A 15,509-nucleotide genomic window follows, 5' to 3' on the forward strand; every position below is an offset into this window, starting at 1 on the left:
AGATCCATATTGACTAAGGCTTTTTTTTTTTTTTTTACTTAAGCTTTAGTATCAATTCCTAGGTTTGATTCTTAAAGACAATTGCCATTGAGCAATGGTATTAACACAGATGAAAAGAACATAGTACCACTGAGAAAATCTTTATATTTTCCGTCATACTAAAGATTTTTGGTTCACACTCTATACTTGAATAATTCTATGTTTTTCCATGCAAAAAATCTAGCTAAGGGAGAAAAAAAAAGTTCCTACAAATTTCACCTATGCTGGAGTTTTCCAGAATGTTTAACTGCCCCTGAGAAAACACTGAAGTCTGAAAAAGGGAAATATACATGTTGGCATAGACTAGGTTTTGATCTTCTATATATTATACTGTCTTGTACAAATTAAAAATTATATTCAGATCACACTTAGTTCATCACTTTCATGTGCTCAGTAATTAACAGGAACTTTCACTTGTATCTCTTTCTTTTATATAGATTTAGAACAAAATCTGAAACCTGAGATAATGGACCTGCAAAATTATTCCTTGGTGTCAGAATTTGTATTACATGGACTCTCCAATTCACAACATCTCCAAAAATTTTTCTTTATTTTCTTCTCTGGGATCTATGTGGCTATGGTGCTGGGTAACCTCATCATCGTGGTCACTGTGATTTCTGACCCCCACTTGTACTCCTCCCCTATGTACTTCCTGCTGGGGAATCTCTCTTTCCTGGACATATGGCTTGCCTCATTTGCCACCCCCAAGATGATCAGGGACTTCCTTAGTGATCGAAAGCTCATCTCCTTTGGAGGATGTATGGCTCAAATCTTTTTCTTGCACTTTGTTGGCGGGGCTGAGATGGTACTTCTTGTTACCATGGCATATGACAGATATGTGGCCATATGCAAACCTTTGCATTACATGACCATGATGAACCGGCAGACTTGTATCAGGCTGGTGTCGGTTTCATGGGCCATTGGATTTGTGCACTCCATCAGTCAAGTAGCCTTTACTGTAAATTTACCTTACTGTGGCCCCAATGAGGTGGACAGCTTCTTCTGTGACCTTCCTCTTGTGATCAAGCTGGCCTGTGTGGACACCTATGTCTTGGGTATACTTATGATCTCAGACAGTGGGTTGCTGTCAATGAGCTGTTTTCTGCTCCTCCTGATCTCCTACACTGTTATCCTCATCACTGTCCAACAGCAGGCTGCCGGCGGGGTATCCAAAGCACTCTCAACCTGCTCTGCACATATCATGGTAGTCACGCTCTTCTTTGGGCCCTGCATTTTCATTTATGTGTGGCCTTTTAGTTGGTTCTCTGTGGACAAGGTCCTCTCTGTGTTTTACACAATTTTTACTCCACTCTTGAACCCCCTTATCTACACACTGAGAAATAAGGACATGAAAATAGCTATGAAGAGACTGAGAAACCGACATGTGACTTTTCACTGAATTTCAGTTCTGCAGAGAGCTACATGTTCTTATTCATTCAGAAGATATCATTCTTTAATATGATTCTACTCAAAGATTTCATTCTGACAGTGTATTAGTAAAATTTGTATTGTGTTATGTTAGAGAAATAATTATTGATTCCAACAAAATATACATAATTTTATATGCTATCATATATATACTCAAGCAATATATATTTACTAGCCCTATACATACACTTTGTGTGAAATCTACAGTTTTTCTTTTTTATTAAGCCAGATTTGCATTACTAATTTATTTTGTCTAAAAAATTGATTAAAATGAATGTTTACTTCCTAATCATATTCCAGCACAGCAAGGGCAGTTCGTAAGTATTCACAACATGAAACATTGTCATAAGGATGCTAGAATGAGAATAATAATGCCCTGTGAATCTCTGTCCTTGTTTTAAAATATTGAAAAAGAAAACATGATTCGAATATCCTATTATTTTAAAAGCACATTTTTTTCATGTGTATGTGTATTATATTTATATGTGTATTATATTTAAACTTTTTATTTAAAAAAATGAAACTGTCAGTGGTATTCAGTTACAGAAGTTAATTTTAACATGGGAAAATCAGTATTTTATGGCTACATATTTCCTAGTATAAGCTTAAGCATACCAATGATAGAGTTATCATTTGGTATGCATTGGATTATTAAATTAATAAATTTTCACCAACGATTGATTTTAAATAAAGATCGCATTGTACTAGGTTGATTCTGTCCCTAAGATGTCCCTAAGATGACTAAGTTGAGTCATCCAGTAGGAAGCTTTTCCTGGAATTCCAAGGATTCAGATTTTATGCTGAGTTTTGAATGCCTTTGGATGATGCCTAAAGGAAAATCATAAGAAAACATTAAATTTGGTATTAACTAAATTAATAGTCAAAGAATTCAAGAAATTTTCTCATAAGTTGATTCTGAAATATCAAACCAAAGAGAAAATTAGGTAGTGCCTAAATTACCTGGAGTAACTAGATGAAGCTTCCAATAATTTTGGACATTGTCTTTAATTAGGAGAAGCATGCTCCTGGATACTTCTGATTTCCCTTATGACTACAATCATACACGTGTCCATAAACACTAAAAGTACACAGAAGGAAAACAACTTCTGCCTTAGGATAACTTTCTCTGCAGTCACCTCCCTTGCCATTGTGATAACACTGTGTTTTGACTTTACAGACTTTGGATATGGCCAATTTTATGATTACACTCATTTTTGTGAACATTAAAAGATCTTAAAAGGAAATCAATATCTGTCCTAGGATTAATTTATTGGGTTTTATTGACGTAATGCTGATGTTTTACTTTACACATTTTGGACATAGCTATTTTTACCATCAAAGATATGGCTGATACTATTTACACATCTATTTATTCAGTTAATGAATGTTTGTCAAGCACCCCTAGCACTGAGCTATTCCCAATTTAGTGGAATAAAGTCAATTATATAAATAATCACAAAGTATCCTTTGAAATTAGAGCAATAATAGAAATAAACATGATGTGCTCTGAGAGCACATGAGAGGGAAACTAACCCATTTTTGATGTTTAGGAAAGACTTCAATTATTTTTTTTTCTTTCCTAGGATTCTGGATTCTCTTCTATTAATGCACGCGTGCACACACACACACAGACACACACAGTGCATTTTTAGTTTAGCATACTGCCAGTCATATAGTAAGTGCCCAAATAGATGCCAGATCCATTAAGATGTTTCTGCCTTTTTAGAACTACTCAGTATGTCCCATCCCCAATTTCTGTTCAAACTCTCCAGGTTGCTTTATCTGGATCCATGAGGATGGACGTGGACCATTGTGTTATCAGTCTAGGTGCAGAAATCCCTGGGTTTAGTTGTTTGGGCATAGGCGTGGAGAAATATCCTTTTTTACTGTATGTTGCCTCAGGTAATTCTAATTCACAATCATGATTGAGACCCACTGAATAATTGCTGACATTTTCAATCTATAGGCATAGCTGCTATTAAGGGATGGTTGGAAGGATTTTCTTATGAAAGCGGTCTCTACTGCTGGATTAGGAAGTAGTCTTAGAAATATATCACTAGGGGGAGTTCCCATTGTAGCTCAGTGGTAACGAAACTGACTAGTGTCCAGGGGGACGCAGGTTCGATCCCTGGCCTTGCTCAGTGGGTTGAGAATCCAGTGTTACCTTGAGCTGTGGTGTAGGTCACAGACATGTCTCAGATCTGGCATTGATGTGGCTGTGGTGTAGACTGGCAGATACAGCTCCAATTCAACCCCTAGCCTGGGAACTTCCATATGCCATAGATACAGCCCTAAAAAGAGAAAAAAAAATTATCACTAGGATATACTAATTAAAATTTTGTTCCATAAAAATGACATTGTTTTTGGTCAGAAGACTAAGTCATTAAGTACTTTCTGTGAAGTTGATATCATCTTAAACATTCCTTCTTTTACTGCAAACATTAATAGATCTTCTCTGTGAAATATTAATTTTTAAAATGTAAGTATTAAAGTAGCATTTAAATTATTCTGTCTAATCTTATAATGTAAGTCATTTCTAAACGTTAAATTATGAAGAGAGACCCCCAAATTCAAGGATTTCCATTTTAAGTAAAATTCCATTCCTGTACATGGGGAAATAATTTTTTCATTTCTGTCTCTTCCTCTTTGATCTCAGATGAACTTTGAAGAAGAAAAGTTTAGAGAATTTTCTGTAGAGCAAAATGTATCTCCATCCATAGCTTTTCCTGGCATTGCCCTCTTTCATAAGGAGGGACTTGAGGATTTTCCCAAGGAAGTGACTCATATCTGTAGCTCTAAGTTTCTGTTTAAGAAACCCTTTATCCACAGTTTCCAATATCTAGAATCTGACTTTCTCTCTAGTAATAAAATTCTTGTATTATATATATAATATAATATTATAATATCCTTGTTTTATAAATATATCCACACATATACACACATGTATAATTCTTGTTTTATATGTATGCATGGATAATCTTTATTAAAATGCAGTTGATTCACATTGTTGTGCTGATTTCTGCTGTACAGTAAAGTGACCCAGTCAAACGTATATATATGTTCCCTTTCTTATATCATCTTCCATCATGTTCTATCCCAATAAATTGGACATTGGAAAGATGAACAAGAAAACTCAAAGGTGAATTCAAAATTTTGCTCAATTATAAACTGAAAGCATTAACTGTAGGTAGTAGAGAGTAGTTTGGTTGCTAAATCTGGAGATGTTTTAGCAGCATGATAATATTGTTTACATTCTATCAAGTGAGATTTTGTTCAAATTAGGAAAATAAGTTAATTTTTCCTCATTAATATACTAATACAAGTTTACAGTGAGAAATTCAGCAAAATTTAACCATCTTTGGATAAATAATGCCAGGATAAATTCTGCTTTGGTTAAGGAACACGAATACAGTATTTGCTTGACACTGTGTTATCTTTTTTGTGCTAATAATTAGTGAGATTGATTAGAACTTTATGTTACCTTCTTTTTCCATTTGGCATTATAGTGGTCCCATAAAAATAAATTAAAGAACTTTCTCTTTTTGGAACATTTTAATATAAGGGAAGAAACGTATTTCCAGAAAATTTAGTGAGATCATATATAAAGTTTTAACAGCCCGTACTTTGTGAGAGAGATTAAGTAGGAGATAGTATTGCTACCAAAATTCAGGTTTTTTTGGTCTCATTTTTATTTTGATCTTTCCAGAAGCTTGTCTTAATACTAATCAAATAAGTAACATTTTATTCAATATTTCTACCATTCATGGGCAAATATTTTTTATTGAAAAATTACATACATTCAGAGGAGCATACAAATAGCAATTGCAAAGTTCAACAAAATTTCACAGAATGAACACACCTGTGTAGCAAGTACCCAGACTGAGAAACATTACCAGTATATCTGAAGCTCCCTCACTCCCCTTCTATTCTCTACCCACTAAGGGTAACTACCATCATGGCTTTTATATATGTACTTATTTTTCTTTTTATGGCTGCACTCATGGCACATGGAAGTTCCTGGGCTAGGGGTCAAATCAGAGCTGCAGCTGAAGTCTTCCCCACAGTCACAGCAATGCCAGATTGGAGCTGCATCTGCAGCCTACACCACAGCTCTTGGAATGCTGGATCCTTAACCCACTGAGCAAGGCCAGGGATTGAACCTGCATCCTCATAGTGATATCAAGTTCTTAACCTGCTAAGCCATGGTGAAAACTCCCACAATTATGACTTTTAGTGCATACAGTATATTTTTCTTTTCTTGAACTTACAGAAATGAAATTATATAATATGTACTTGTGCCATAATTATGTCATCTGTAAATAACAACTTTGTCTTTTTGTTTCCAACAATTATGGCTTTTCATTTATTTTCCTTATCCTAGTGCCTACAAAGAACCTCTAGCAAAACGTTATATACAAATGGTAGTATTGAGAATCCTTGGTTCACTTCCTAGCTCATGTGAAAATTTTTTCAAAACCTCATATACTGATATTTTCAATAGATCTTTGTTAATATCCTCTTTAAGAGTAAGGAACTTCCTACTATTCTCAGTTTGCTAGGCAGTTTTATCTTAAATGAATGACGAATTTCATCCAATACACCTTCTACAATTAAGAATTGAATAAACATCTAATTTTTATTTTATCTTTTGCTTTTGATGCTATTACATGCACCATGGTTTTAGGACTTTTCTTTTAATAACATTTTCAATTTTTGCATTGCCAGTGTGTAGAAATACAATGGATTTTTAAAACCTTTTTATTTTATAACACTGTATACAAGTGTTGCAAAAATGGTGGAGAGGTCATGTGTACTTTTCACTTAATTTCTCTCAATGCTCATAATTTATATGACAATAGTATGGGAGCAAATCAAGGAAACTGGAATTTTATGTATTTATATTATTCTACGCCATTTTATCACTTGTTAGATTCATGTAACCACCAACCCAATTAAGAGCTAGAACGATTCCATTGCCACAGTTATCTCCCTCATGCCCATTCCCTCCTTAATTTGTAACTTCTGAAAACAACTAATCTGTTTACCATCTCTATAACTTATCATTTAAATGTGTTATATAAATAAAATCATATAGTACAGTGACTTTTGATGTTTTTCCATTTAGCATAATGAGATCATCCAGATTGTTGCAAGATCAATAGGCCATTCCTTTTTATTGCTGAGTAATAGTCCATGTTATAGATGTTGTATAGTTTATTTTTAACATTTTTTATTTATAATAAATATTGTATATTAATGTTTTTATTTACAATTTCGGGCCAATTGATGCTGTACAGCATAGTGACCCAGGTATGTGTTTGTGTGTATGTATTCCTTTTCTTGTATTCTATATTACTTATGTTTAGGGCTGCACATGTGGCACATGGAAGTTCCCAGGCTAGAAATCCAATCAGAGCTGCATCTGTGGGCCTACACCAAAGCCACAGCAACACAGGATCCAAGCCTTGTCTGTGACCTACACTGCAGCTCACGGCAATGCTGGATCCTTAACCCACTGAGTGAGGCCAGGGATTGAACTCACATCCTCATGGATACTAACAAGGTTCGTTACCACTGAACCACAATGGGAACTCCCATATTATTTCTTATATTATTTAATCACACACATATTGAGGCACATTTTAGTTTTTAAGGTTTTGATTATTACATGTAAAGGTGCTAAACATTTGTGTCCAGCTTTTAGTATGGATATAAATGTTAATTTCTCTGTGTAAATGTCCAGGAGTTCTATTTCTAGGACTCACGGTAACTGTGTTTTCAGTTTACTTAAAAAAACTGGTCAAATTATTTTGCATTCAGTTGTACCATTTTACATTTCCATCACAAGGTATGAGAAATTTAATTTCTCTGAATCCTCACCAGCATTTAGTACAATAGAGTGTTTGTCTTTCTGACTTATTTCACTTAGCCCACAAGATATATCCACATTGTTGCAAATGGCAAGAATTATATTTCTTTCTCATGGAAGAATAATATTCCATTATATATAATATATAGTATATTAAACATTTAATATATTATTATATCATATTATTATAGTATATAATGTATATATATCTATCTTCTTTATCCAGTCATCTGTTGGCAGGCACTTAGATTGTTGCCGTATAAATCAGATCGTTTATGTTTTGCTATTGAGTTGCATACATTCCTTATATGGTTTTAGTACTAACTCCTTGTCAGGTTTGTGATTTACAAATATTTTCTCCCATTCAGGGTGTTGCCTTTTCATTTTGTCCTTTCTTTGGCTGTACAGGAGCTTTTTAATCTAATGTAGTTTCACTTGTTGATTTTTGCTTTTGCTTTTGTTTTTTGTGCATTCATTATCATATCCTAAAATCAGTGTTAAGATCAATGTCAAGGAGCTTTTTTCCCTATATTTTCTTCTAGGAGTTTTGTGGATTCAGGTATTACACTTTCATCTTCAATTTACTGTGAGTTAATTTTTGTGAGTGGGTAAGACAGGGAGGGGTCAAATAGCATTCTTTTGCATGTTTCCCAACTTCATTTATTGAAGAAACTATTCTTTCCACATTGACTATAGTTGGATCTTTTGTCAAATATTAGTTGACCATACATGTGAAGGTTTATTTCTCAGTCTCAATTCCATTTCACTGCTCTGTGTGTCTATGACTTTAACCAATTTTGATTACTATAGCTTCGTGGCATTGTGTGAAATCAGGAAGTATGTTGCCTCCAACAGTGTTTTTCATTCTCAGGCTTTCCTTTTTCAAAGTTATTAGGGATTTCATAAAAATTTCATTTTTCTCTTTTTGTGAAAAATACTGTAATTTTGATAGGAATTGCATTGGATTTTTTGTCTTTAGATAGAATGGATGTGTTAACAATATTAATTCTTCCAATCCATGATTATAAGGTGTTTTTTGATGTGTGTGTGTCTTCTTCAATTTCTTTCATCAAATTTTTATAGTTTTCATTGTACAGATCTTTCACCTACTAAGCATTTTCTGTTTTTGATGCTATTGTGATTGAGACTGTTTTCTTTACTTCCTTTTCAGATATTTGATTGTTAGTGTATAGAAACAAGCTTGACTTAACTGTGTTGATGTTGTATCTTGCAACTTTTTTGAGTTCATTGGATAGTTCTAGCAGCTTATGGGTGGAGTTTTTACAATTTTATATTATATAGGATTATATTATCTGCAAAGACAACTTCACTTTTTACTTTCTGATTGAGATGTCTTTTATTTCTTTTCCTTAACTAATTGTTCTAGATAGGATTTCTAGGATGGTGGTGAATAGGAGTTATAAGAAGAGTGAGCTTATGTTGTTCCTGATCCTAGAGGATAAGCTTTCAACCTTTCATTGCTGAATGTGATATAAATTGTAGGCCTGCCATAGATTGTCTTTATTATGTTGCTATTTGTTTCTCTCTCCCAAATTTATTGATTCTTTTAAATCACGAAAGGATGTTATTTTGTCAAATGCTTTTTCAGCATCTATTAAGATGATCATATAATTTTTATCTTTTTCAATTAAAATGGTATACTATATTTATTAATTTGCACTTGCTGAATTTCCCTTGCATGCCAAGGATGAATCATACTTGATCATGGAATAAGTGCCTTTTAATATGCTGTTGAATTGGATTTACTAAGAAAATTATAGGCTTCCTGTGTGGTTTCTAATGACACAAGTAGAGAGGGTTTTATTAATGTATAGGCTATGCATCCAGTCTTTGCAGAAAGAGATGGAGTTAGGTTTCACTTTGATTTGTGGAATGTGTTTGGTGTAGGGAAGCTAGGGGTCCAATCGGAGCTGTAGCCACTGGCAACGTGGGATCAGAACCTACACCACAGCTCACGGCAACGCCGGATCCTTAACCCACTGAGCTAGGGCAGGGATCGAACCCGCCACCTCATAGTTCCTAGTTGGATTCGTTAACCACTGCACCACGACAGGAACTCCATGGGCTGCTCTTTTACTTTCCCTCTTTGTCTAGAAAGAACAGTCCAAAACTAACACAACATTGTAAGTCACCCATATGCCAGTAAAACTAATATGAAACAGAAAAGAAAAAAAAAAAAAAAAGAGCTGTCTTTAATTGAGGATATTTTTTTTCTGTACCTGTTAGCATTTATGCGTTGTCTGTTCCAACACCCAGTCAGGCTTATATGAGGAAAAAGAAATGACAAAATTCAAAAAGGGGAGTTCCCTTGGACTTCCTGTGTGGTTCACAACAAAAAGGGGAGTTCACACTGTAGCACAGTGGGTTAAGAATCCAACTGTAGTGGCTCAGGTCACTGTGGAGATGTGAGTTTGATCCTCGGCCCAGCACAGTGGGTTAAAGGATACCATGTTGCCACAATTGTGTTGTAGTTTGAAGCTGCAGCTCAGATTCAGTCCCTGGCCCAGGAACTTCCATATGCTGTGGGTGCTGCCATTAAAAAAAAGTCAAAAAGGAAAATTATCACCATATCATTACTTGGATCTTGAAGTCTCGACTCTCTTACCTCCATCGTTCAGAATTTTCTTTGCATAAAATGTCCAGGGTTGTTAGATGTATTTATTGGAAGGAATTCAGAAAAGTACATCTATTCTAACTCATCTCACATCTAGAACTCTACAATTGATTTTAAAATATTGACTTTTATCCAGTGATTATGCTAAGCTCATTAATTTGACTCTTTTTAGATTCCTTTGGATTTTCCATATATATTCATACATTGTGTCATCTATAAATTATGAGTATTTAATTTCTTCTTTTCCAATTTTAATCCATTTTATTTCCTTTTCTTTGTTCATTACACCATCTGACCCTCCAGAAAAATGTTGAATTAAAGTAATAATGTGGGATTTTTATCAATTTCCCATTCTCAAGTTGAATTTTTTTTTTTTATTTTGCTTTTTAGGGCCACACCTGCAGCATATGGTGGTTCCAAGGCTAGGGATCGAATTGGAGCTACAGCTGCCACCCTACTCCACAGCCATAACAATGTGGGATCCATGCCACATATGCAACCTACGCCACAGTTCTTGGCAATGCCAGATCCTTAACCCACTGAGCGAGGCCAGGGATCAAATCCACATCCTCATGGATCCTAGTTGGGTTCATTTACTGCTGAGCCATAAAAGGAACTCTGACATTTTTTTTTTAATTTCAAAAATAAGCATAGTATTTATTTTAGGTATTTGTGTAAACACTATTTATCAGATTATGCATCCCCTAGTGTAAGAATCCACAACTTGTTTACAATTTGTTTAACTAAATTCATGTTGAATAAGTTTTTTACTATATCAAGATATATATGTCTTTAATTAGATGAATTTATTCTTTAATGCTAAAATAGCCTTATATACCTGGAACAACACAAGTTGCATTATCTTTTTTCTCTATCAATAGGTTCAATTGCTAATATTTTATTAAGGACTTACTTTCATGTCCATAGGTGAAATTAAACATCTATCAATACTTAGGTATGTTGTCAGAGACAAATTCTTCAACTTTGCGTCTTAATATTCTTATCATAAACCTGCCTTTCTTTTCTCATATTTTAATGTTACATTGAAATAAAAGCAGTCTTTGAAAAGGATAATAAAAAAGCAGTTTAAAAATTGCTGGTATGGTTAATGATTTCCTAGGATTTGTTTATATATACAAAAGAAATCCTTCTTTAATGTGCTTATTTTCTTGAGAAAGCTAGAAAGCTTTGTTTATATTTTCATTTATACATGATCCTTATTTACCCTTTATAATTTATAGTTATATCTGTTTCTTTATAGTTTACATTTCCTAAGAATACTTATTTTATTTTATGTACTTTTTATATTCTCCTCCTACTCCAAAATGTTGAATCAGTCTTAAAATTTCTAAGTATCACTTTTTCTATTTATTATTGATTAGAGGAAAATGTCTAGCAGGAATAGAGAGCCTCTCTGTATTCATTTACAGGAAAATAATCAGTTGGATTATGTCTTTATGTTGAATTGCCTCATTTCTGCTGAATTTTAACCCTCAATTACTTCCTCTGTTAGGTATATTGCTATTAAAGTATTGACTGAGAACTTAACTGTAGACCTCTATGATTCCACAATCAATTCTCTGTAGATGAAGTCACATAAATTCATAGCTGTTTCTGTTAGGAATTGGATTTCCTAATTATCTGCTCAATATTGAGGTATCTGTCTTCACTGACAGTGATATTCTAACTATAAAACTATAAGTGTTTTGATGCCTGTTTTAAGAGCTGTAACAGTTTTGATCAATTCTTATTTCTGTAACATCTCTCAAAGTGTTTCCATTGTCTCAGTGAAAAAATTTACAAGTTATCTTTCTAAGTATGGGGGAAAAAAAAACAGCTTTGAAATATCTCTTCCTCAATCATCGCCACTTCAACCAGAGAAGATATAAAAACCTCCTTCATTTGTTCAACACATTTTTATTGTCTCTATTTCATTTTATTTTAGACATTTTAAAAAGCAAGTGTTGAGGATGTGAAGATAATAAAGACAAAAACCTCAGTCTCCAATGAATTTACCTAACATTCTTGGCTTCTCCCTCTGTCACACAAATTAGTTGCTGAAATTGTTTCTAGAATCCACTGACTTAAAACTCTATACAAATGAAAGCTTCATTTCAGACTCATATTTAATTTGTATCTAGTTGTTTCTAAGCTTGAATGCCATTTTAGTTTTCCTATCTTTGATTATAAAATCTCAGTAAGTAGGAAACAATCCTATGAACTAGTCTTAATATAACTTTGAGGATAACCAATGTTGATGAAGATTTTTTGATGAAATTAGTAAATAACATAAAGTGTGCCCAATAATTGATACACGTGAAAATGTTGTGATTTATTTTTGTACACTTTCTAGCATTCTGCACAAACTTGTTGCAGTAGGTCACACTGTTGTTTCACTCATTAAGGCAAATCAACCAGTTTGGATTTTTACCATCTATATCGTTCTCTCATTTAAAAAAAATCAGCTTTGATGAACAAATAATAATGAAACTCTGTTATGAGCCAGGCACTAATCTGGACACATTCACATGTATCATCATTTTTGGCCCTCACAATAGCACTGGGAAATAGGCATCATTTTATACATGCTACAGATGGGGAAATTAGGGCTCCAGTAATTTAAATGATTTGTCAATTTGTCTAGACTCACCTGACTTGTCATTCAGAGAGGAGTATTGGAACCCACACTATTAGGCAACTTCTCTTTCAAATATGGTATTGTGGTAAAGTGACAAAGCCAAATGTTTGGTTGTTATACAGTCATGTACATTGGATTCACTCTAATTCATCTAACTGATATCCCTTTAAATATTTTGTAAGAGTAAGAAACATACATACATCCATTCTTTTTCAGATTTTTTTTCATATAGATTATCACAGAATATTGGGTAGAGTTCCCTATGCTATAGAGTAGGTCCCCATTGTCCACCCATTGGATATGTGTTTATGTATGACTGAATCACTTTGTCGTACAGCAGAAATTATCACAACATAGTAAATCAACTATACTTCAATAAAGCTTGAAGAAAAGGAAACATATCAATTCCTTACTCAATTCATTGGAGACATCTAGTTGGAGTCAGTTAAAGTTGAGAAGAAAATAAAACCTGTGGCAAGGTGGAGAAGAAATTGGTGAGACTTTGGAAAGGTTAGTTTTTACCCATATGTAATAGCAAACTGAATAAACAAAATACATACAATAAAATTTGATCCAATGAATGGATAGAATGAAAGAACAAAATTAACAGAAGAACAGATTTGCTTTATGGAAGAAAGGAAGCAGAAGGTAGAACATTTCAATATGAAAGGAGTTTTTTGGAGTTTAAATTAAAAGTCATAAATAGGAGTATTATGACCTCATGAAACAAAACCAAACAATGAAGTTACCATCTCCTAACCCATTCATGAAAAAGTAATTATTTTAACTTCAGATTTTCTACTTGCCAAAATGCTTTTCAACTTGTTATGTCTTCTAAATTTTCCACGTAAGTCCACTCCTATCCCACAGCTTTTGCATGGCTGATTTGACCTCTTTGTTCCGAAGTGTGTAGATGAGGGGATTCAACATGGGGGTAATAACGTTGTAGAGTACAGACACCAGCTTGTCCACAGAAAAAGTGGAGAAGGGACGAGCATAGATGAAAATACAGGGTCCAAAAAAGAGTGTTACTACCATGAGATGAGAGCCACAGGTTGAGAGTGCCTTTCGCCTTCCCTCTTTGGAGCGGATCTTGACCAGGATAGTGGTGTAGGAGGAAACCAACACTACAAAGGAGCTGGTAGAGATCAACCCGCTATTAGATACCATTAGCAATTCAATGACAAATGTGTCTCCACAGGCAAGTTTGATGACAGGGGGAACATCACAAAAGAAGTTGTCCACCTGCTTTGGCCCACAAAAGGGCAGATGGATAGTGAGAATCGTCTGGACAGTAGAGTGCACAAACCCTCCCATCCAGGAGGCAGCCACCAAGGCACAGCATAATCCTCGACTCATGATAGTGGTGTAGTGGAGGGGGCGACAAATTGCAACATAGCGATCATAGGCCATCACTGTGAGCAGGAACATCTCAGCTGCCCCTACAAAATGCAGGAAGAAGAGCTGCATAATGCACTGGTCATAAGGAATAAGCTTTTCATTATCAAGAAAGTCAGCCAGAAGCTTAGGAGTAGTTACTGTTGAATAACATAGGTCCAGGAAAGACAGGTTGCCAAGAAGGAAATACATGGGTGATGAATTCAGATGCTTATCAGAGGCCACTGTAACCATGATAAGGACATTGCCTACCCAAGTGGACACATAGAAGAAAAGAAATAGTACAAATAGCCCTTTTTCAATATGTGGTCTATGTGAGAAGCCTGCCAGGACAAATTCTCTGACTTCTTCTGTTTGGTTTTTATCCATTGGATCTGGCTCCACCTTCATCAAAGAAATTAAACAAGGAACATCAGTAACATGAAAAATTGATGAGCTATTTCACATAAAATGCAAGAATCTTCTCAATTCAAAAAGGGATATTTTTTCTCTAGGATACTTCTTGACTGATTATCTGGAAGAAATTATTTTTCTTCTTAGATGACATAAATATATATTCTCCAACATTACCAAATTTCAGGCAGTGATTTCTTGAAGAACAAAGCCACGTAGTGAAACTTCAACTTGATGCATCTCTCTGAGTTAGTATTTTCCCCCCACCTTTATACATTCAGTCTCAGTTATATCCCTGAGATATTAGCATTTAAAAAAATTTAAATCTTTAAGAAAAAATAAATCTTGAAGGTAAAATTTAGGATTCCAGTAGAGGTTTTATTGGGGATAGGAAACATCACACTGTGTAGATGTTTACACCTTTATAGTAATCCTGTGCCATTTTCTATAAGCATAACTCTTGAGGCTCTGTGCTGTGAAAGGGGCCAGAGGAAAGATTACATTCCACTCTGGGCCTATTGCTAGTTCATTACCTAAGTAATGCCTCTTACCTAGGTTTGCTGAATGCCTGGTCAGCTTATTACTGTTGCTATAAATCATCTCTGTCCAGCTTATTATTGCTTATAATACGTTCCTTACCTTAAATCATAGTTGTGAACATATGGGCACAGGTTATACAGTTACAGATCTAAATAGAATATAAAATGGTTACTCATCCCTTCAGGTTACTCCTTCTTTTGACTCCTGTCAAATTGGGTAAAAATAAATAATTTCTCTGAGATGAAAGTATTAGCAGTTCAGGGAGCATGTGTATGTGTTAGAGCAGTGGCTAGAATGTGCTACTGCATGAGATGAAATGGGCGATAGCCCACTGAGGACTGCGGAGGATCATGATAACTGCTCTGGACTCAAAATCTACAGCTGTTCCATGCACACGGCAGTATTGTGAGGAATTAACACATAATAATTTCAAAGCTTAGACACTGGTGAATTTTCCCTTTCAGAGTTCATGCCCCATCTAAATATATGAACTGAATATCTTCGTTTAGATATTTTAAAAGAATTAAAGTTTTGAAAAAAGTTTAAAACAAAACTTGGTTTAATTAAAA

General features: G+C 34.5%; 2 protein-coding genes across 2 annotated transcripts; one reads left to right on the plus strand and one right to left on the minus strand.

The window, feature by feature from the left end:
• Positions 1-490: 490 nt before the first annotated feature.
• LOC100157169 (olfactory receptor 4K14-like) lies at positions 491-1,438 on the plus strand. The gene has a single exon (XM_005656320.2). It carries the CDS (start codon positions 506-508, stop codon positions 1,436-1,438), a length of 933 nt encoding a protein of 310 aa, XP_005656377.1. The 5' UTR covers positions 491-505.
• Positions 1,439-13,443: 12,005 nt separating this feature from the next.
• Positions 13,444-14,385, minus strand: LOC100624131 (olfactory receptor 4Q2). Its single transcript, XM_013989085.2, has one exon. It carries the CDS (start codon positions 14,374-14,376, stop codon positions 13,444-13,446), a length of 933 nt encoding a protein of 310 aa, XP_013844539.2. The 5' UTR covers positions 14,377-14,385.
• Positions 14,386-15,509: the final 1,124 nt, after the last annotated feature.

The sequence above is a fragment of the Sus scrofa genome, unplaced genomic scaffold, assembly GCF_000003025.6.
Source record: "Sus scrofa isolate TJ Tabasco breed Duroc unplaced genomic scaffold, Sscrofa11.1 Contig498, whole genome shotgun sequence".
NCBI lineage: Eukaryota > Metazoa > Chordata > Mammalia > Artiodactyla > Suidae > Sus > Sus scrofa.